This window comes from Podarcis muralis, chromosome 4, assembly GCF_964188315.1.
Source record: "Podarcis muralis chromosome 4, rPodMur119.hap1.1, whole genome shotgun sequence".
Classification (NCBI taxonomy): Eukaryota; Metazoa; Chordata; class Lepidosauria; order Squamata; family Lacertidae; genus Podarcis; species Podarcis muralis.
In genome coordinates, this window is record NC_135658.1 from 25085137 (window position 1) to 25100065 (window position 14929).

The 14929-nt window shown below is 40.6% G+C and overlaps 1 protein-coding gene across 1 annotated transcript in view; it reads right to left on the minus strand.

Moving 5' to 3' along the window:
* The window catches only part of MICU2 (mitochondrial calcium uptake 2), a 65820-nt gene that overhangs the window by 17343 nt on the left and 33548 nt on the right, over nucleotides 1-14929 (minus strand). The window contains exons 3-6 of the mRNA XM_028726319.2: nucleotides 12785-12816; nucleotides 12598-12673; nucleotides 8669-8716; nucleotides 2185-2267 (exon numbers count right to left, since the gene is read on the minus strand). Of these exons, the coding sequence (XP_028582152.1) occupies nucleotides 2185-2267; nucleotides 8669-8716; nucleotides 12598-12673; nucleotides 12785-12816 (239 nt within the window). The remainder of the gene's footprint in view (nucleotides 1-2184; nucleotides 2268-8668; nucleotides 8717-12597; nucleotides 12674-12784; nucleotides 12817-14929) is intronic.

The following is a 14929-nucleotide window of genomic DNA, read 5'->3' on the forward strand; positions in this document are numbered from 1 at the left end:
TTTGCAAAGCTTTGTTCTCTCCATCTTGAAAGGTGCTATAATAATACTGACATGATCAGAAGGCTCAATGGCAGCTCATATGCTTTGCTCATGCAGAATGTCCCAAGTCTAGAAGAAGAGTTTGAATTTGATATCCTGCTTTGTCACTACCCGAAGGAGTCTCAAAGCGGCTAACATTCTCCTTTCCCTTCCTCCCCCACAACAAACACTCTGTGAGGTGAGTGGGGCTAAGAGCCTTCAAAGAAGTGTGACTAGCCCAAGGTCACCCAGCAGCTGCATGTGGAGGAGCGGAGACGCAAACCCGGTTCCCCAGATTACGAGTCTACTGCTCTTAACCACTACACCACACTGGCACTTCTAGCTAAGGGTTCTCAGGCAGCAAAGCAGGGAAGGGCCTGGAGACCTTTGACTGCAGCTGCCATTCGGAGTAAGAACTGTGCTAGGCGAACCAATTGTTTGACTCCATATAAGACAGTTTCATAAGGTGCATTAAGACTGCATGTGAAATACTTACATGCTCACAAAGAACTAGTTTTGTTTTGCTTATGCATTTTTTTTTAATGATCCAAGTATGACCTGACAATTTCGTGTCATACCATTCTTTAACAAGTTCAGATCCAAAAATAAGGTCTCCAGCAAATAAATAAATCCATTTGCAGCTTACTATAAATCTCTAGCAAGTCATTCAGCAGACTCCTGGCAGCAACCTCTCTTTGGGAAACATTTGTAATTACATGTACTCACAAATCTCTTCAGAGGCTGGGTTTCTAGCAAGAGATTTAGCACAGCACACTGCAAAGCTCACCTACCTTCCAGAGATGTTAGCACCAGTCCTCAAATGGACAGCAAAAATTAAAAAAACAAGGGACTTATTATTTACGGTTACAGCACGGATAGAGATAGAAAGCAGAGGATTTAGAGTTGCTTAGGAGAAGTGCTTTTAAAAGTATGTTTATCACTGGGAGACAAGCAGCGCATAACTTTCCCTTCGAATAATGTGATGCTCCCCAAGCCTGCTGCTTTATCATCCTTAGCCCTCATCTCCGATTCCTCATGCCAACACCAGGTGATCGTTTTGGCAGGTTAGGATTGAAATGGCACTATTTCCCCTAAATAGTTTGCACCTGGCCCTGTCCAGTCATTAGAGTTGGTGCGCACTGAAACCCAACACTGAGCACAGCGACCCTTTTCCTAGCAGTGCATGCAGCAAGACCACCCATCTGTGGTCTGTTTGTTCAGGCAAGGCAAGCTGGGGAGAGGGGGATAGGGCATTATTTCCTCTATTTTCCAACCTTTAATACTGTTGAAAGATGACGAAACAAGGGTATGGGGGACATGTGACAGAAATGTGCCAACGCACTAGCAGTTGCCATTTACAGCTATGGCAAAAGCGTTAGTAAGGTGAGGCAAGGAGTCATGGCTATACAAGGATTTTCCTTCCAAGTCATTCATAATCTGCCCTGCCTTCATCTGAACCTGGGAGGGAGGGAGGGAGGGCACCATTTTCTTCTGCTGCCAGGAAGCCTGTTAGGTCCCCTAAGGGTTGATTCCATCACAGTGGTTGCGTTTCTTTTTTGGCACTGAAACTGAAGTAGCTCCATCCCCTCTCCAGATGGTCTCAAGAGCAAAACACATTATCTTCTATTCAAATTAAAAAGGCTTACACATTTGACTTTGACCTCAAGTGTGCATTTCATAGTATTCATAATAAAAAGGCTAAATATACCTTCTCTTTCCATTTCTACAATGGAAACTACATTTCTGCAGTTTTGCTTGTATGGGTAGATATATATCAATCTATTCCACATATATAAATAATCATAATTTTAAAATTAAATAAACTCTTAACCCTAGCTATTGACACCAAAGCACTGTTCATGATCAACCATGTTAGTTAAGGAACAGCAGGTTCGCTATATGTTCATTGCCACCTGTATCCAAATGTAAAAATAGGAAATCTGGTTTTAAAAAAATGTTCTCAATTTAACTCAGAACTTCAATGAAAAAGGGTTGCAAAAGGTTTTAATTTCCTCAGTTGTTCAAGTGAAGACATGATCTCTTGTGTACAAAGCATGTGAGGAAGGAATAGTCTTGATCAACTGCACTTTTCATTTGTAAGTTATATAGTAATTCCATAAATTAAAAAAAAAAAGGGGGGGGGGTTGAAAATATTGTCATCCATACCTTAAAAAATTCCTTTTTCTCTAAATGTTCATTCCCGTCTGCATCCAGCATTTTAAAAGCAATATGAAATCCAGTCTGTGGTTCTGCAATGAATCATAGAATACAGATTTATTCAGAAATATTTTACATGTAAGATAATGCTTCCCTGCTACTCCAGTTCCTCATAAATGGGCAGATGCTTCCAGTTTCATATGAAGACAGAGGATCCATAGTTAATTATGTAAGCATGTGCGAAGGTGTTCTGAAGCTAGTGGAGCAGCACTGTGTACTTAAAAAGGAAAAGTTGACCAATTCAATCTCTGCTATTGTGGAAGTGTATTGACTCATTGGTTGGTTGGTTTTACTTATATGCTGCTTTTCCACAATGAGCTGTGCCCAAAGCAGCTCACAACAAACATTCAAAGCATCAAAACAGAGAACACTGGAAATACAAATATAAAGAATACAGCGCATGTCAACAGATTCAAAATAACAAAAATCAACAATTTAGCAAACGCAGAAAAAATTCAATATCTATATAAAAAAAAACAAACAACTTAGGCTGAAGTACATAAATACTAAAGCCAAAGTTAACTGATGGAGTTTCTGGTAGTGGTCTTGTTGCACTCCAAGAAGTCTGGCTTAAAAACAGTTTATAGGGGAGGTGCATGGTGGGTGATGTCCTAATTAGGCAAACCAGCATGTTGCTAATTAAAAAGTGGATCTTCAGTCCATGGTTTGAAAAATCAGAAATGGGATGTCTAAACTGAGCCAATGTCACAGCAGCAGCAACTAGAGAAACAAGACTTGGAAAGATCTAAAAGGATCTATATTGGCTCCCAGTACATTTCTGAGCTCAATTCAAAGTGTTTGGCTGACCTTGAAAGCCCTAAAAAACCACAGCCCTGTATACCTAAATTGATCCTAAATAGTTGCTATAGCTTTCTTGCATACCATTCAAGTGCCTGATAAAGTGTTTGGAATGTTTGTGAGGGATCCTGACTCTTTTAAGAAGTTTGATTAGATGACTTTCAAATCCCCAGAATTTTGAGCAGGTAACTATCGTTCACGAATGATCAATATATATTTCAAACAGCACTGTCACAGTGTGCTAACCTTGAAGGAGGAATCCATTTGAGAGACAGTTGATTTCTTCCTAGTGGAATGCTTCGTTCTAAACATTTTACTAAGTATTCTTTGAGTCAGTAATAATGTGAATGTAGCCTATAATGTCACTGGAGAATAAAAGCAGAATGATTTATTCCAAAGTGATGCATACCATCTGTTGCAACAGGCTGATAAGAAGGTAGCCCTGCGTAATACATAGGAGCTAAAGCTGCTCATACGGCTCATAAGATGACACTCTTATCTGATATGATGCAACCCCAATGGTATGTATTTATAAAATAACTGAGGTTCAAAGAAAAGCTCAATGCACTTGCTTTTAATTACACAGACAATAACTCTAACATGTGAGTTTCAGACACTCACAATGACTATTTGTGGAAGTTACCTTTGGACGCTATCAACGGAAAGTACTTCTGGTTTCCTCAAAATACTAAAACGGGTCTTTCTTCAATATACAGTAGATTAAGGTTACCAGACGTCCCCGTTCCTGGGGACAGTCCCTGGATTTACAAATCAGTCCCCATACAAAATCCATTGAAGTTGAAAAGTGTCCCCGGATTCATTGAAAAAAATCTGGTAACCTTACAGTAGATGTAAATGCAGGGCCAGACTAACCTTTCCACAAAATTATTCAGCTATGAGGGTCCAGTGGCTAAGCATTTCCTTCAGAGTAGGGAACGTGTTAATCCTCCTCCGCTGGGAAATGAAGCAGGGCCTCAAATTTTCCCCTTCCTAGTAAATTCTTGCTTGTTCTAGTGGATGTAGGGCAGTCTGCCTTTTGGGGATGCACCATTCCTGAGAGCAGACAGGATCCTCATACTAATGGCATCCAACCACAACAAGGACCTACTACAGTGCAGGAACCTTTCCATTTCCCAATGACTGCAAAAAATATAAAAAAAGAAAAGCTAGCTATTGATTGGAACAGCTTACTTAACTTAGAAAAGAAAAGGAATAGTGTCAACTGGGTGGTGCTGGGGAGAGTCCAAAGCAGTCTTCCCAAAATCCTGTTCACTGTAACTGTGTTGGGCATGCAAGATTGCCTTTTAACCACTATGAAAACAGAAATAGCAAGTTCAAAAGTGAGGCCCAAAGCCTCACTTAATGTTGAGGTGATTCTGCGGGATGTGGATATAAAAAGCAGAGCACGGCAGCTGCTTTGAATAATCTAGTAGCTTCTAATAAACTAAGGTTTCATAAATATACTTGAGAGCTACGAAGCACCGAGAACGAATTGAAATGGGAAACCTGTTAGATGAAGATGGAGATACTAGCACCTGCTGACATTTTCTTTCAAAATGATGGATATGATAACTTAGCACAATAGGAGCAATGGATTTTCCACCACAGACAGAGGCTCCTTTGTGTTTGACATTCAATCAATTTGAAATACCAAGGAAATAATATCATTCAGTCCTTTGAAAAAGGGTGGGAAAGAGTTTGCTTTGATGCCACTTGGTTTCCACTTCTTCAACGCAGCAACGTTTGCGACCTCATAGCACAAGTTCCAACAGCACTCAATACACGTTGGTGCTAGATGGCAAATGATGGCTGCTTTATTCCTAAATTGCTACACGGAAAAACTGGTGCTGCAACAGGAGTGTTTCTATCTGGCAAATACAAATGCACATTAAGAAGGTGCAACTTTTGTGGACTTCCTTGGTCAATGATGTCCATGCAAAACACCCCACACAATTAAATTTGTCTTAGTAAGAATTTCTGTCAAGCAGATTACTATTCTTTTTTCTCTCTTTTTCTTTTTTGAAATATTATATCCTCACTGAAGCACCTCTTTACCCTGTCTCTTGACACCTGGAATAAATATTTTCAGAACTCACCCTGTTTTTTGTGATTGTGTTTTTTCATAATTGCAAGTTTTAAAAACTATTTTTAACATAATATTTTAAATTATTGTAACCTAGGGTCTTCCTGGCCTTGAAAGAGATGGAAAGAATGCACACTGCCTCTCACAAGGTCAGGGAGTTCTTAAGGGAGTGGGAAAGAGGCAGAGAGGTACCATGCAAGTCAAAGAACTGCTCCCGGTGTCAACCCTGGAAAAATCACAAGAGCGAACGTGACGACACCGAACCTCGTGTTCTTTGTTTGAAGAATCTGTACCCTGCTCGTCAGCCAAGAATGCTCCCAAACCAGTTTATGTATGATCAATAAAAGCAAGTCAGTTCCTGCTCAGAGAAATATAATCCACATGACAAAAAAGGGGGGAAAGAGAGAGAAAGGAAGAAAGATAATTTGAGCACCAGCTCTGAAAGTTAAACAGTAGTTCTTATAATGACCAGCAGGAATGGAAACAGTTCAGGGAGAGAAGGAACCAGATTGGGACTGAGTCAACGGAATGGCCCTGCTCTCCCTCTGCTGCAGCCTGATTATTCAGCTGCATAAGTAACCTGTGAAAACTGGCATCATTTTCAAAGCTGTTTTAAACTACCCATTGTCTATTTAGTCATAACCATTTCCATAACCGCTCATTTTGAAACAAGCGATGTTTATTCACAAAAATATTACTCAAAATCTATCAGGAAAAGGCACTTTACTGGAAAAAGCAAGACATTCTTTTTTAGATGGTAGAAAACTAAGTTTGCAAGGAACCATCCCTGCCTTCTTTTAGACGTCTTCTGAAAACTGAATTGTTTAGATAGTCCTCTGCAACATGAATTTCTCTTGTTAACCAACCAGCATTTATTGATGCTTTAAATGTTATTTTTATAGACGCTTTCTCTGATTGTATTACAACTTTGTATGTTGTATACTTCTTCAATATACTTTTATGAAAATCTGGATTACAAATACTTTAATAAATACATAAATAAACAAATTACTGCAGTTTTTGGGAAAAGAGATTTATAAAGGCTTAGTGTGATATGACAGAGAGGCGGATCTGCGCTCCTTTCTTAATACAAGATATGGAAGGTCAGTACTATTAAGGAAAAAGGGAATATATTTCATATATGTATCGGCTTTACAGTGACACTTTACAAAGACCCTTGTAAAACATGTTTATGTGGTTGCATAATTCTCCCTCATTTTGATTTGGCCACTTAGTGATTCCCCAGAATCTCAGCTTTCATTTTACAAAAGCCAACAAAAACAAAATCCTTAGATTTTATAGCTGTTCAGTAACCTTCAAAACATGACTCAAGAGTAATTAAAACTGCAAACTCGGAGTCTCAGCCAACCTAAAAATAATAGCCCTAAGGAGCGTCTACCTACCAATATTTCACGTCAGAAGAGCTTTAGACAGCCCTTCTGCTTCATAGTCCAAATTATCTGACTAACGGCCACACATTCACAAACAGGACTGGATATGCTGCAGAACCATGGAGACTGGTGTGCAACTATCTCCATAGTTCTTCCCAGTAATGTGTAACACTTCCACTCATGTGGTTATACAAGATGGGGTTTGTCAACCTGGGAAGCCCATCTAGGAGAAGATAAACTCTGATCCTAAACCTCCTTTGCTTTGTGGGCCTTCCAGCAACTCCCGCAGCCAGGCTGGTGCCAAATGTATTGCTCTGCTTTCCAGTGAGGTGGGGGGGTGTGTTTCTCATCAGGGCAGCGCAGGACCTCCATATACACTGCCCATGGTTGCACCCTGGTGTTGCTAACGCAGCAATTTGACTTTACCCCCAAAGGTGCACTCCATTGTCCTGAGACAGATCCCTACAACAATAGTTCCTACTCAATATCCTTCAATTGCTGTATTTCATTTTGTAGTACAAGGCTAGGTAGTAAAGCGATATGGGTGAATATCAGAATCAGTAAGCGCACAGACTGTTCTGGAATTCATCTGTTTACCTTACCTGAATGAACAGTGAGCAAAATGGGTAAGACAAATAGTATTAGTTAACATTAAAGGTGAAACAAAAAGTTAAAGCAGGAAGGAGGACACGTTGTCATTAAAAACAAGATACCTGCTCTAGAGATCCTAGAACATTTGTGATACAATTCCAATGGCCCTTGGGTATGCATTATATGATACATATATTCCTTCGAATAGTAAACTTTGGTGGCTGCACGCATTTGAATTTGGAAAGGAAACACAGCCAGCCAAATATAAGGCAGACAGTGATTTCTGCATACCTGTATGCCATGGGAACTCCTTGGGTGCACAGAAGTTTGCGAATTAAAAGAAAAAGCATGACAATACAACTCAAAAAAAGCTCCTGAGACCTAGGGATTGATGGGGGCACAGAAATGAGAAAATCCAGACCAACTCATCTCATGGTTTGGAGACTGAACTTTTGAGTTCATGCCAAAGACAGGAACTTATGTCTTTGCAGCTACCTAGCAGAACACCATTTTCTGTGGCAGATCATGGAGGCTCTGCATAGACATGGGACTTTAGTTTGCACAACTTGCGTGGATTGTGTTAAAAAAAACTGTTCAGTTTGGACATACCCACCCAATTCCCAAATGCTCTCTCAACCAGTATCATCTCCAAACAGGCAAAACAATCAAATAAAAAAGCAGGCAAAACACCCCTACCCCAAACAAACAGGTGCAAAACCCAAGCAAAATGTGCACCCTAAAAAAATTGCAGGGAAATTGACACACATGCCCCATTGTCGCCCAAGTTCCAAGTTTACCAGGCAGCAACACAGTCCCTTTTCCTTTCCTTTGGAGTTCCAGGGGACGGCAGGAAGCCAAGGCACAGGTGTCCAGTTGCCCCACCCTCCTCCTTTCCTCTAGGCGCATGTGAGCCTAGAGGCATTCTGGGGAAAGGGAGAAAAGAGAGACGGGGTGGCTGGATGCTGTCGCAGCTCAAAATGCAGGCCTGATGTACGAAGTGAGCACTATGGTTCCCAAGCTCTTTCTACCTTGCCACTCCCATTGACCTGTGAGCTTCAAACCCTTTCCTTTTCCCTTACCGTTTCCTAGAGTTTCAACCTCGGTGCTGTTTGTATCTCAGTGCCAGGCACGTGGGGTGAGGTGGGGGAGGATCTCCCCCTCTTTCTCCCCTCCTGCTGCCACCACCAGAGCTATAGCAGCTGCAAGATAAGCAGGTGGGTGGAGGAAGGAGCTTGGGAGAACGGTAGGTAAATGGGTGATTAACAGAAGTACACAGCCCTGTCATATTTCTAGAGTTAAATCAGATCCTGTTGAAACACCCACCCTGCCCCACATTTCCCTGGAATAAGGAAAGCCATTTCCCAGTATGCGTGGAAATTGTTTAGTCTGCTCCAAGCTGTTCCAATTTCAGAAGAATGGAGGGGGAAGGTTGTTTCACTCATCTCTACTCTTGCAAGTAATTTATTGACTGAACTTTGAAGTTGGATTTTTGTTATAAGAAAATTCACTAGTGACATGGAAGCTAGTAATAGTGATTCTTTCATACTACAATGTACAGCTAACTACTTACTTGTGAGTATTGTCAGCAAAAAGAGGTACTCTGTGTAGGAGATCAATCCTGAAACAAAACAGTAAAATGTGAAAATTACAGAATTCAGAATCAGGATACTAATGTGGCTTGCATAATCAACCACTTTTGTAAAGTTTATTCCATTCAACTCTGCGTAACAAATAAAGGAGGTAGTCGCTATTATTTATCAGTCAAGTTAGATGTTTCTGTTCCCCATTCTAGTGCTCTGGCAGTGAACTTCTTATTCTACAACCCCCCGTCATGTTGATGTCTCATTAAGAGACTTGGGTTTATTTGGCATTAATAAAAGGTCTGCACTAAATCTTTGGATTTTCGCAGAAAATATTCCGTGTTTATACGAAGGATGAATAAATTAAGTGTGCTTTGTCATATTTAGTACCTGGGAGGAGAGCTACTCTAACGTTACTCTGAAGGATCAAAGTATTTCATCCCTTGGCAGTCTTGGAAAAGCGAAGACCAGATTTTCTCTAAGTCTCAAGGGGAATATGGCAACACAAAGCTGCCAAGCTGCTAGATTGCACTGATAGGGCTGCTGGGCCCAGAGCCAAGAAGAGGCTTCACTTAAAAAAAAAGAAAGAAAAAAAAGAGGTCTGAACACGTCCTTTCTGCAAGGTGAAAGTGTTCCCCCCCTTCCTTTTTTAAAGGAAAATTCCGCCACCTCCCTTTGAAAGGCCGACTTAAACGAACAGCCTGAACAAACACAAAGATGCGACAGTGTCAAAATAGCAACATGCCAGCTAAAGATAGAGAAGTATATAAAGAAGTATGGTTTCAACAAAAGAATCTGAAGCATCCCTCCTGTCCTGTAAGAGCACTTTGAGGATTTTTTTTAGAGTGGCCTCATGTAAGTAACTTTTAAAAAATAATCAGGCTACTTTTAACATGCAAGCCAAATACCATCCTGCATAATGGAAGGGCCTGTTAAAAGCAGATGTTTTAACTCCACTATCTACAGGGAAGCCATTTCTCTAATTTACATTTAGCAAATTGATAGGCAAACAGCCTTCCTTATGACTTGTGCATAAAAAATATTCCCGCTTACTGCGCTCTGCCAGCAACTAATTTGTAAATGAATTTAGAAAGGTAGCGTTCTACGAACTTGCAGTGTGCTGTGTGGCACTGCTGTGTCTATCTCAGCGCCAGCGCTGCCCAGAAGCAGGAGGAATCAAAGTGGCTACTCACCTATGTCAGATTACGGGGAATATTAAAATGTTATTTATGTCTGCATGGTGGAAACAACTTTTCTCTGTGTTGCTCCAATGGTAACTATGTAGTGTTTCCAGATCCACCACTTCAAAAGCAGGGCTGATAGCTAGGGTCTTTCTCCAGCACTCTGGGGAACCTGGCTCATAGTTGTGGGTCTCTCAACATTACACAAGTGCTGTGGGATGAACCCAAGGAAGAGTACCTCTCATGGTGGTCCTGCAATGTTCAAAGCACATCTCTTACTCTATTCCTTTTAATTCGAGTTTCCTGACATTTCCTTGCAACTTTGTCATAGCTGGGCGAGGCAACTGAATACAGTCAGTTCCATTTCACAGGATTGGAATGGAAGTAAAAGGCAATAGGAATTTTGGCCATTGAACCTGTGCCTCAATTGAAATATAGCACTCCTCAGGACCATGTTGTGGTTAGATTCTGCCTGTATCTGTATTGGATCTGAAATGGTTTTATATATGCAGTTGTTTTGATTGTTTCATATATGTTTTAATTGTTGCTGTTTTTATTGTTAAATCGCTTCAATATGTTTCAGAGGAAGAGATTCAGAAATGGAAATAATAAACAAATAAGCCCCAGAGTAACCCACTTGTAAAACCTGGGTTTAAATGCTCCAGCGAGTGGTTAAAGACAACTACCTCCCCCACATGGAGCAGGTGCTATGTTGTAAGCTTATACCAGTTTCCACATGGCTCCCAACCTTTTGAATTCATTTCCTTTAAATGAAATAAATACTGCTTTACACTTCAAAGTGTGGGTTCTCTTGCTATTTACAGTTTGAAAGTACAACACTGCAATAGGCTATTTTCAGAAAAGTTGTGCAAATAATTCTTTTACTAAACCTACTTAAGGATTTGTTTGGGTTTTTTTGAAAGTCACAAGATATTTTACATTTTTTCTGTCCGTGGTTGATCCTATTATTGTCAACATACATCTGGCTGACTCGAAGCACATTTTTACTGTGGACTCAATTTCATAATAGTTCATCACAGTTTTTACTTAGCTGTTCCATAGACCTGCGAGAGAATTCTATCCAATGTTAAACGGAATTCCTTTCTGGAATGTGCTTTCTTTCAAAACAGCAAACATGATTTATTTTGTTCAAAGATTATAAAGGTGCAGTCATAGAAAAGAAAAGAATCATGTATCCATGTGATCAGAATTAAAAATTACAGAACTTTAACACAGTGAGATGGTGATGATGCAGCACACATGAACCAGACCTTTTAATTTGAGTGTAATTATTTTCTAACTTCTAACAAAGAGGGCTAAAAATTGCGACATTTATACTTGCAATTATCAAAATTTTTAGATACACACAAAACACAAAATTAAATGATAAAATGGGGAGTTACAGACATTCCACTAGGAGGCATAATTGTCTTCAACTAAAATCCAATGACTGTTCATGCTCTTGATAAGGTATTGGTATGGGGTAAACTGTGCATTTGAAAGCTGTGGATTCCCAGCTTCTTCTAGATGCTTAGAAATAAAGATTCCCCACTTTGAAAAATCCATAATGTTTTAATAGTGAAGCCTCAGAATTAGAGAACAGTGAAGTGGCTTAGTGAGGAGGTGGGAGGGGGAGCCCAAATCCATTCAAAAAGTGCGGAATAAATAAACTACGCTTGTAGGTGATTCCATGCAATATCTCTACCTTTCAAATAAGCAGCTCAATAAAGTGGAATCTCATCACCGTAACTGAAGATAACCAAGGATCCTACAGAAATGTTAAACCTGTACAAAGATCACAGATTCATACAAGTCTTAAGAACATGTAAGCTGGAATTAGAAGAGCTTTGGACATAAACAAATGTTCTCCCTGCTTGTGTCCATGTACTAACAGGACATGCTGTCTTTCCCTAAAGGGACCCTAATTCCTAGTTTTCGGTTTTCCTTCAGATCAAACAACATAGGATCAAGGGCATGTTTATGTGTTTCATTTTTTTGTGTGCAAGCTGTTATGTACCTTCTTCTCAATACAGGGTACATTCTCTCTGTGCTGTTTGGGTTGGTTTGGCAGATCCCTAGATAGATGCTCTGTTGAAGATATGGAACATCCCCTGCTATTAGCGGAACTGAGGATCCATCCACCCTCTCAACCACTTGCCCCCAGCCCTTTTCTGGTGGAATTTCACAACCTTCTCTGGGTTGTGACAGCTATCCTTTGCATATAAAAGTAATGTATGCAAGCCACACTTTAGTCACTGGCCATGGGATGTCAAATCAAAGGCACCCAAGTCTTTTGGAGCACATTGCCATGCAGATCTTCTCTAGTACCAGCTAGTCAATGCGTGGAGCAGAGCTCAATTTAATGATACCCCAATGTAAATGTAGCCCAGGGACCCCTAACGGATCCCATGGTTTCCTATACCGTAGTACACTCCAAAAACGATTTTTAGAATTATTGCTCTCCAACATCCTGGTTTCCTTAAAAAAACACGAACCATAGACTTTCAAGTCTCACTGCTTGCTAACCAGAGTTCCTTTGGGGTAATTTAATGAATTTGTAAATATGCCTCCCTTTCCTAAATTTACGTTCCCAATCTTACAAACAGCTACAATACCTAAAGAAATAATTCATTTCAGCCCCCACAGATCAATAAGAATTTCCAGACCCTGAGAATTCATCTTTAAAAATGAACAGTGTTCCCTTAGAAACAAATTCCACTAATGACTTAAGCCATTACCTTTATCTCCGAGGTCTCTAAAAAAAGTTGGCCCTGGTTTAGTCTTTGCAACATTTCCTAGAGTCGATTCTACCTCCTTTGAACAAACAAAATAAATACCAAGTTAGTCGTGAAACAGGAATCCATTAAAACAAGTAGCAGAAAGAACAAGTGTTCTCTTGAAAAACAGCAGGAGCACTTTGCTTACCTTTTTTGTCAGTTTCTTGGCTAAAGTTTTACCTGTAAAAGAAAAAAAAATCACTCAATCATCTGCAAGTCAAAACTTTGATCAAGTTCTGTGGCATTTCTTCAGATTCTTTTATGGGGAAAATGGAGGTAATATGAAACAGAACCAAACTGCCAACTTCAAAATATTCTAATTCCCACAATGCTCAGGAAAGCACAGTGTTCAGAACTAATAGGAACAGCCTGTTCAAATGCTCCTGCAATACGAACAAAAATAAAATAAAATAAAACTTTTAGGTAATTCTGATCCTTTTTATTAACTTAACTTTCTACTTTATTGCATCACCTGTTGTGCATAGAATCAGGATAACAAAAAGCAGTCATCATGGGGCAACAAAAGACTTATCATTGCAGGTTACAGTAAAAGACCATCCCTGCAAACAGTGGTTGCCTTTGGGGGCAGCAGGACCAAATGGAAATGATATGGCAAGCCATGGCCCCTCATGCTATGTTTTTGTACCCTTCGCTTCCTTAGGCATGATGGGGCGCTCCTCTCTCCTCCTTCACTGCTGTAATAGTGCCAATGCAATGAGTGAGAACTAGGTAAATCATGTGAGATGGAGGCTTAAATTTGCCGTTAGAGTCTTTAAACCTCTTTTGTTGTCTACTGGTATTTCACTTTCCATTCTTAAGTTGGGAATAGAGTAGTTGCTCTAGAAGGCGATAATCAGGCATCCGAACAACATGATGTTGATGAGATTAGTGAGGATTGCAGAATTATATTCCCTGCCCACTCCCAAACTCAACTCTTAATGGGGTAAGGGAAGTGGGTAAGTTTCTGGAACATGGTCCTATATACCACAACAGAACGGAAGAGACCATTTTTACTTTCACCAGAGACCCAGTCAAGAGGCCAGCTCATCCACTCACAGAGGCAGATAAGTTTTACCCATACTGCAAAACTGACCCCAAACATAGTACACTCTCCCCCACAACAAATATTTTTATTTTTTGTTTATTAAATTTGTATACCGCCCTATACTTGTAGATCTCAGGGCAGTTCACAACATACAATTACAATATAAAAAACACAAAATGCATAAGAAAAACAAGAACAGAAACAAACTAATAACCCCCACACACACCCAGCACATCTAAAAGGGCATGAGATATCAATCAGCCAGAGGCCTGGTTAAAGAGAACCATTTTCGCCTGGTGCCTAAAGGTGTACAGTGGTACCTTGGTTCTCAAACGTCTCAGTTGACTAATGTTTTGGAACCCAAATGTCAAAAACCTGGAAGTAAATGCTTTTGAACGTGCCTCAGAAATCAAACGGCTTCTGCTGCATGTTTTTAAATTTTCTCAATTGAAATTGCAGACAGCCCTTTGCGCCTTGGTTTTCTAATTTTCTAATGTTTCAGAACTCAAATGGTCTTCCAGAACGGATTACGTTCGAGAACCGAGGTACCACTATATAATGAAGGCACCAGCCGAACTTCCCTGGGGAGAGAATTTCACTAATGGGGAGCCACTGCTGAGGCCCGTTCTCATGTTCTGGATCTCTTGTGGAGGAGGTACACAAAGAAGCACCTAAGATGATGGTCGCAGGGTCCAGGTCGGTTCATATGGAAAGAAACACTCCCTGAGGTACAGCAGTCCTGAGCCGTTTAATGCTTTATAGCTCAAAACCATCACTTTGAATCAAGCACTTATTCACATAGAGAGGAAAAAGGTGCACACAGGTACAGTAAGGGGAGGAGGCAAAGCCAGCTCCCTTATGACCACAGCCGTGAAGATGACTCAGTCCTAACTTAGGTTGTGTATCTTGTTCACAACAGAGCAGGGGTGGGGAAGTCCTGGCTCATGGGCCAAATGCACCCCCCTAGATTCTCTCCAGGGCACCACTCTCTCTCACTACTGCTCACTCCCCTCCAATGCTTTTGCCTGGCTGGAACCTGTTGTTGAACAGTGACAAAGGCTCTTTCTTGTCAGGATCACAGAACTGCATGCAGAGCTGGAAGGGACCCCGAGGATTATCTAGCCGAAGTGCAGTGCAGGAATATGCGGCTGCCCCATATGGGGATCGAACCTGTGCCCTTGGTGTGGTCAACACCATGCTCTAACCAACTGAGCTATCTAGTGATGTGGGAGATTTGTAGAACCTTCT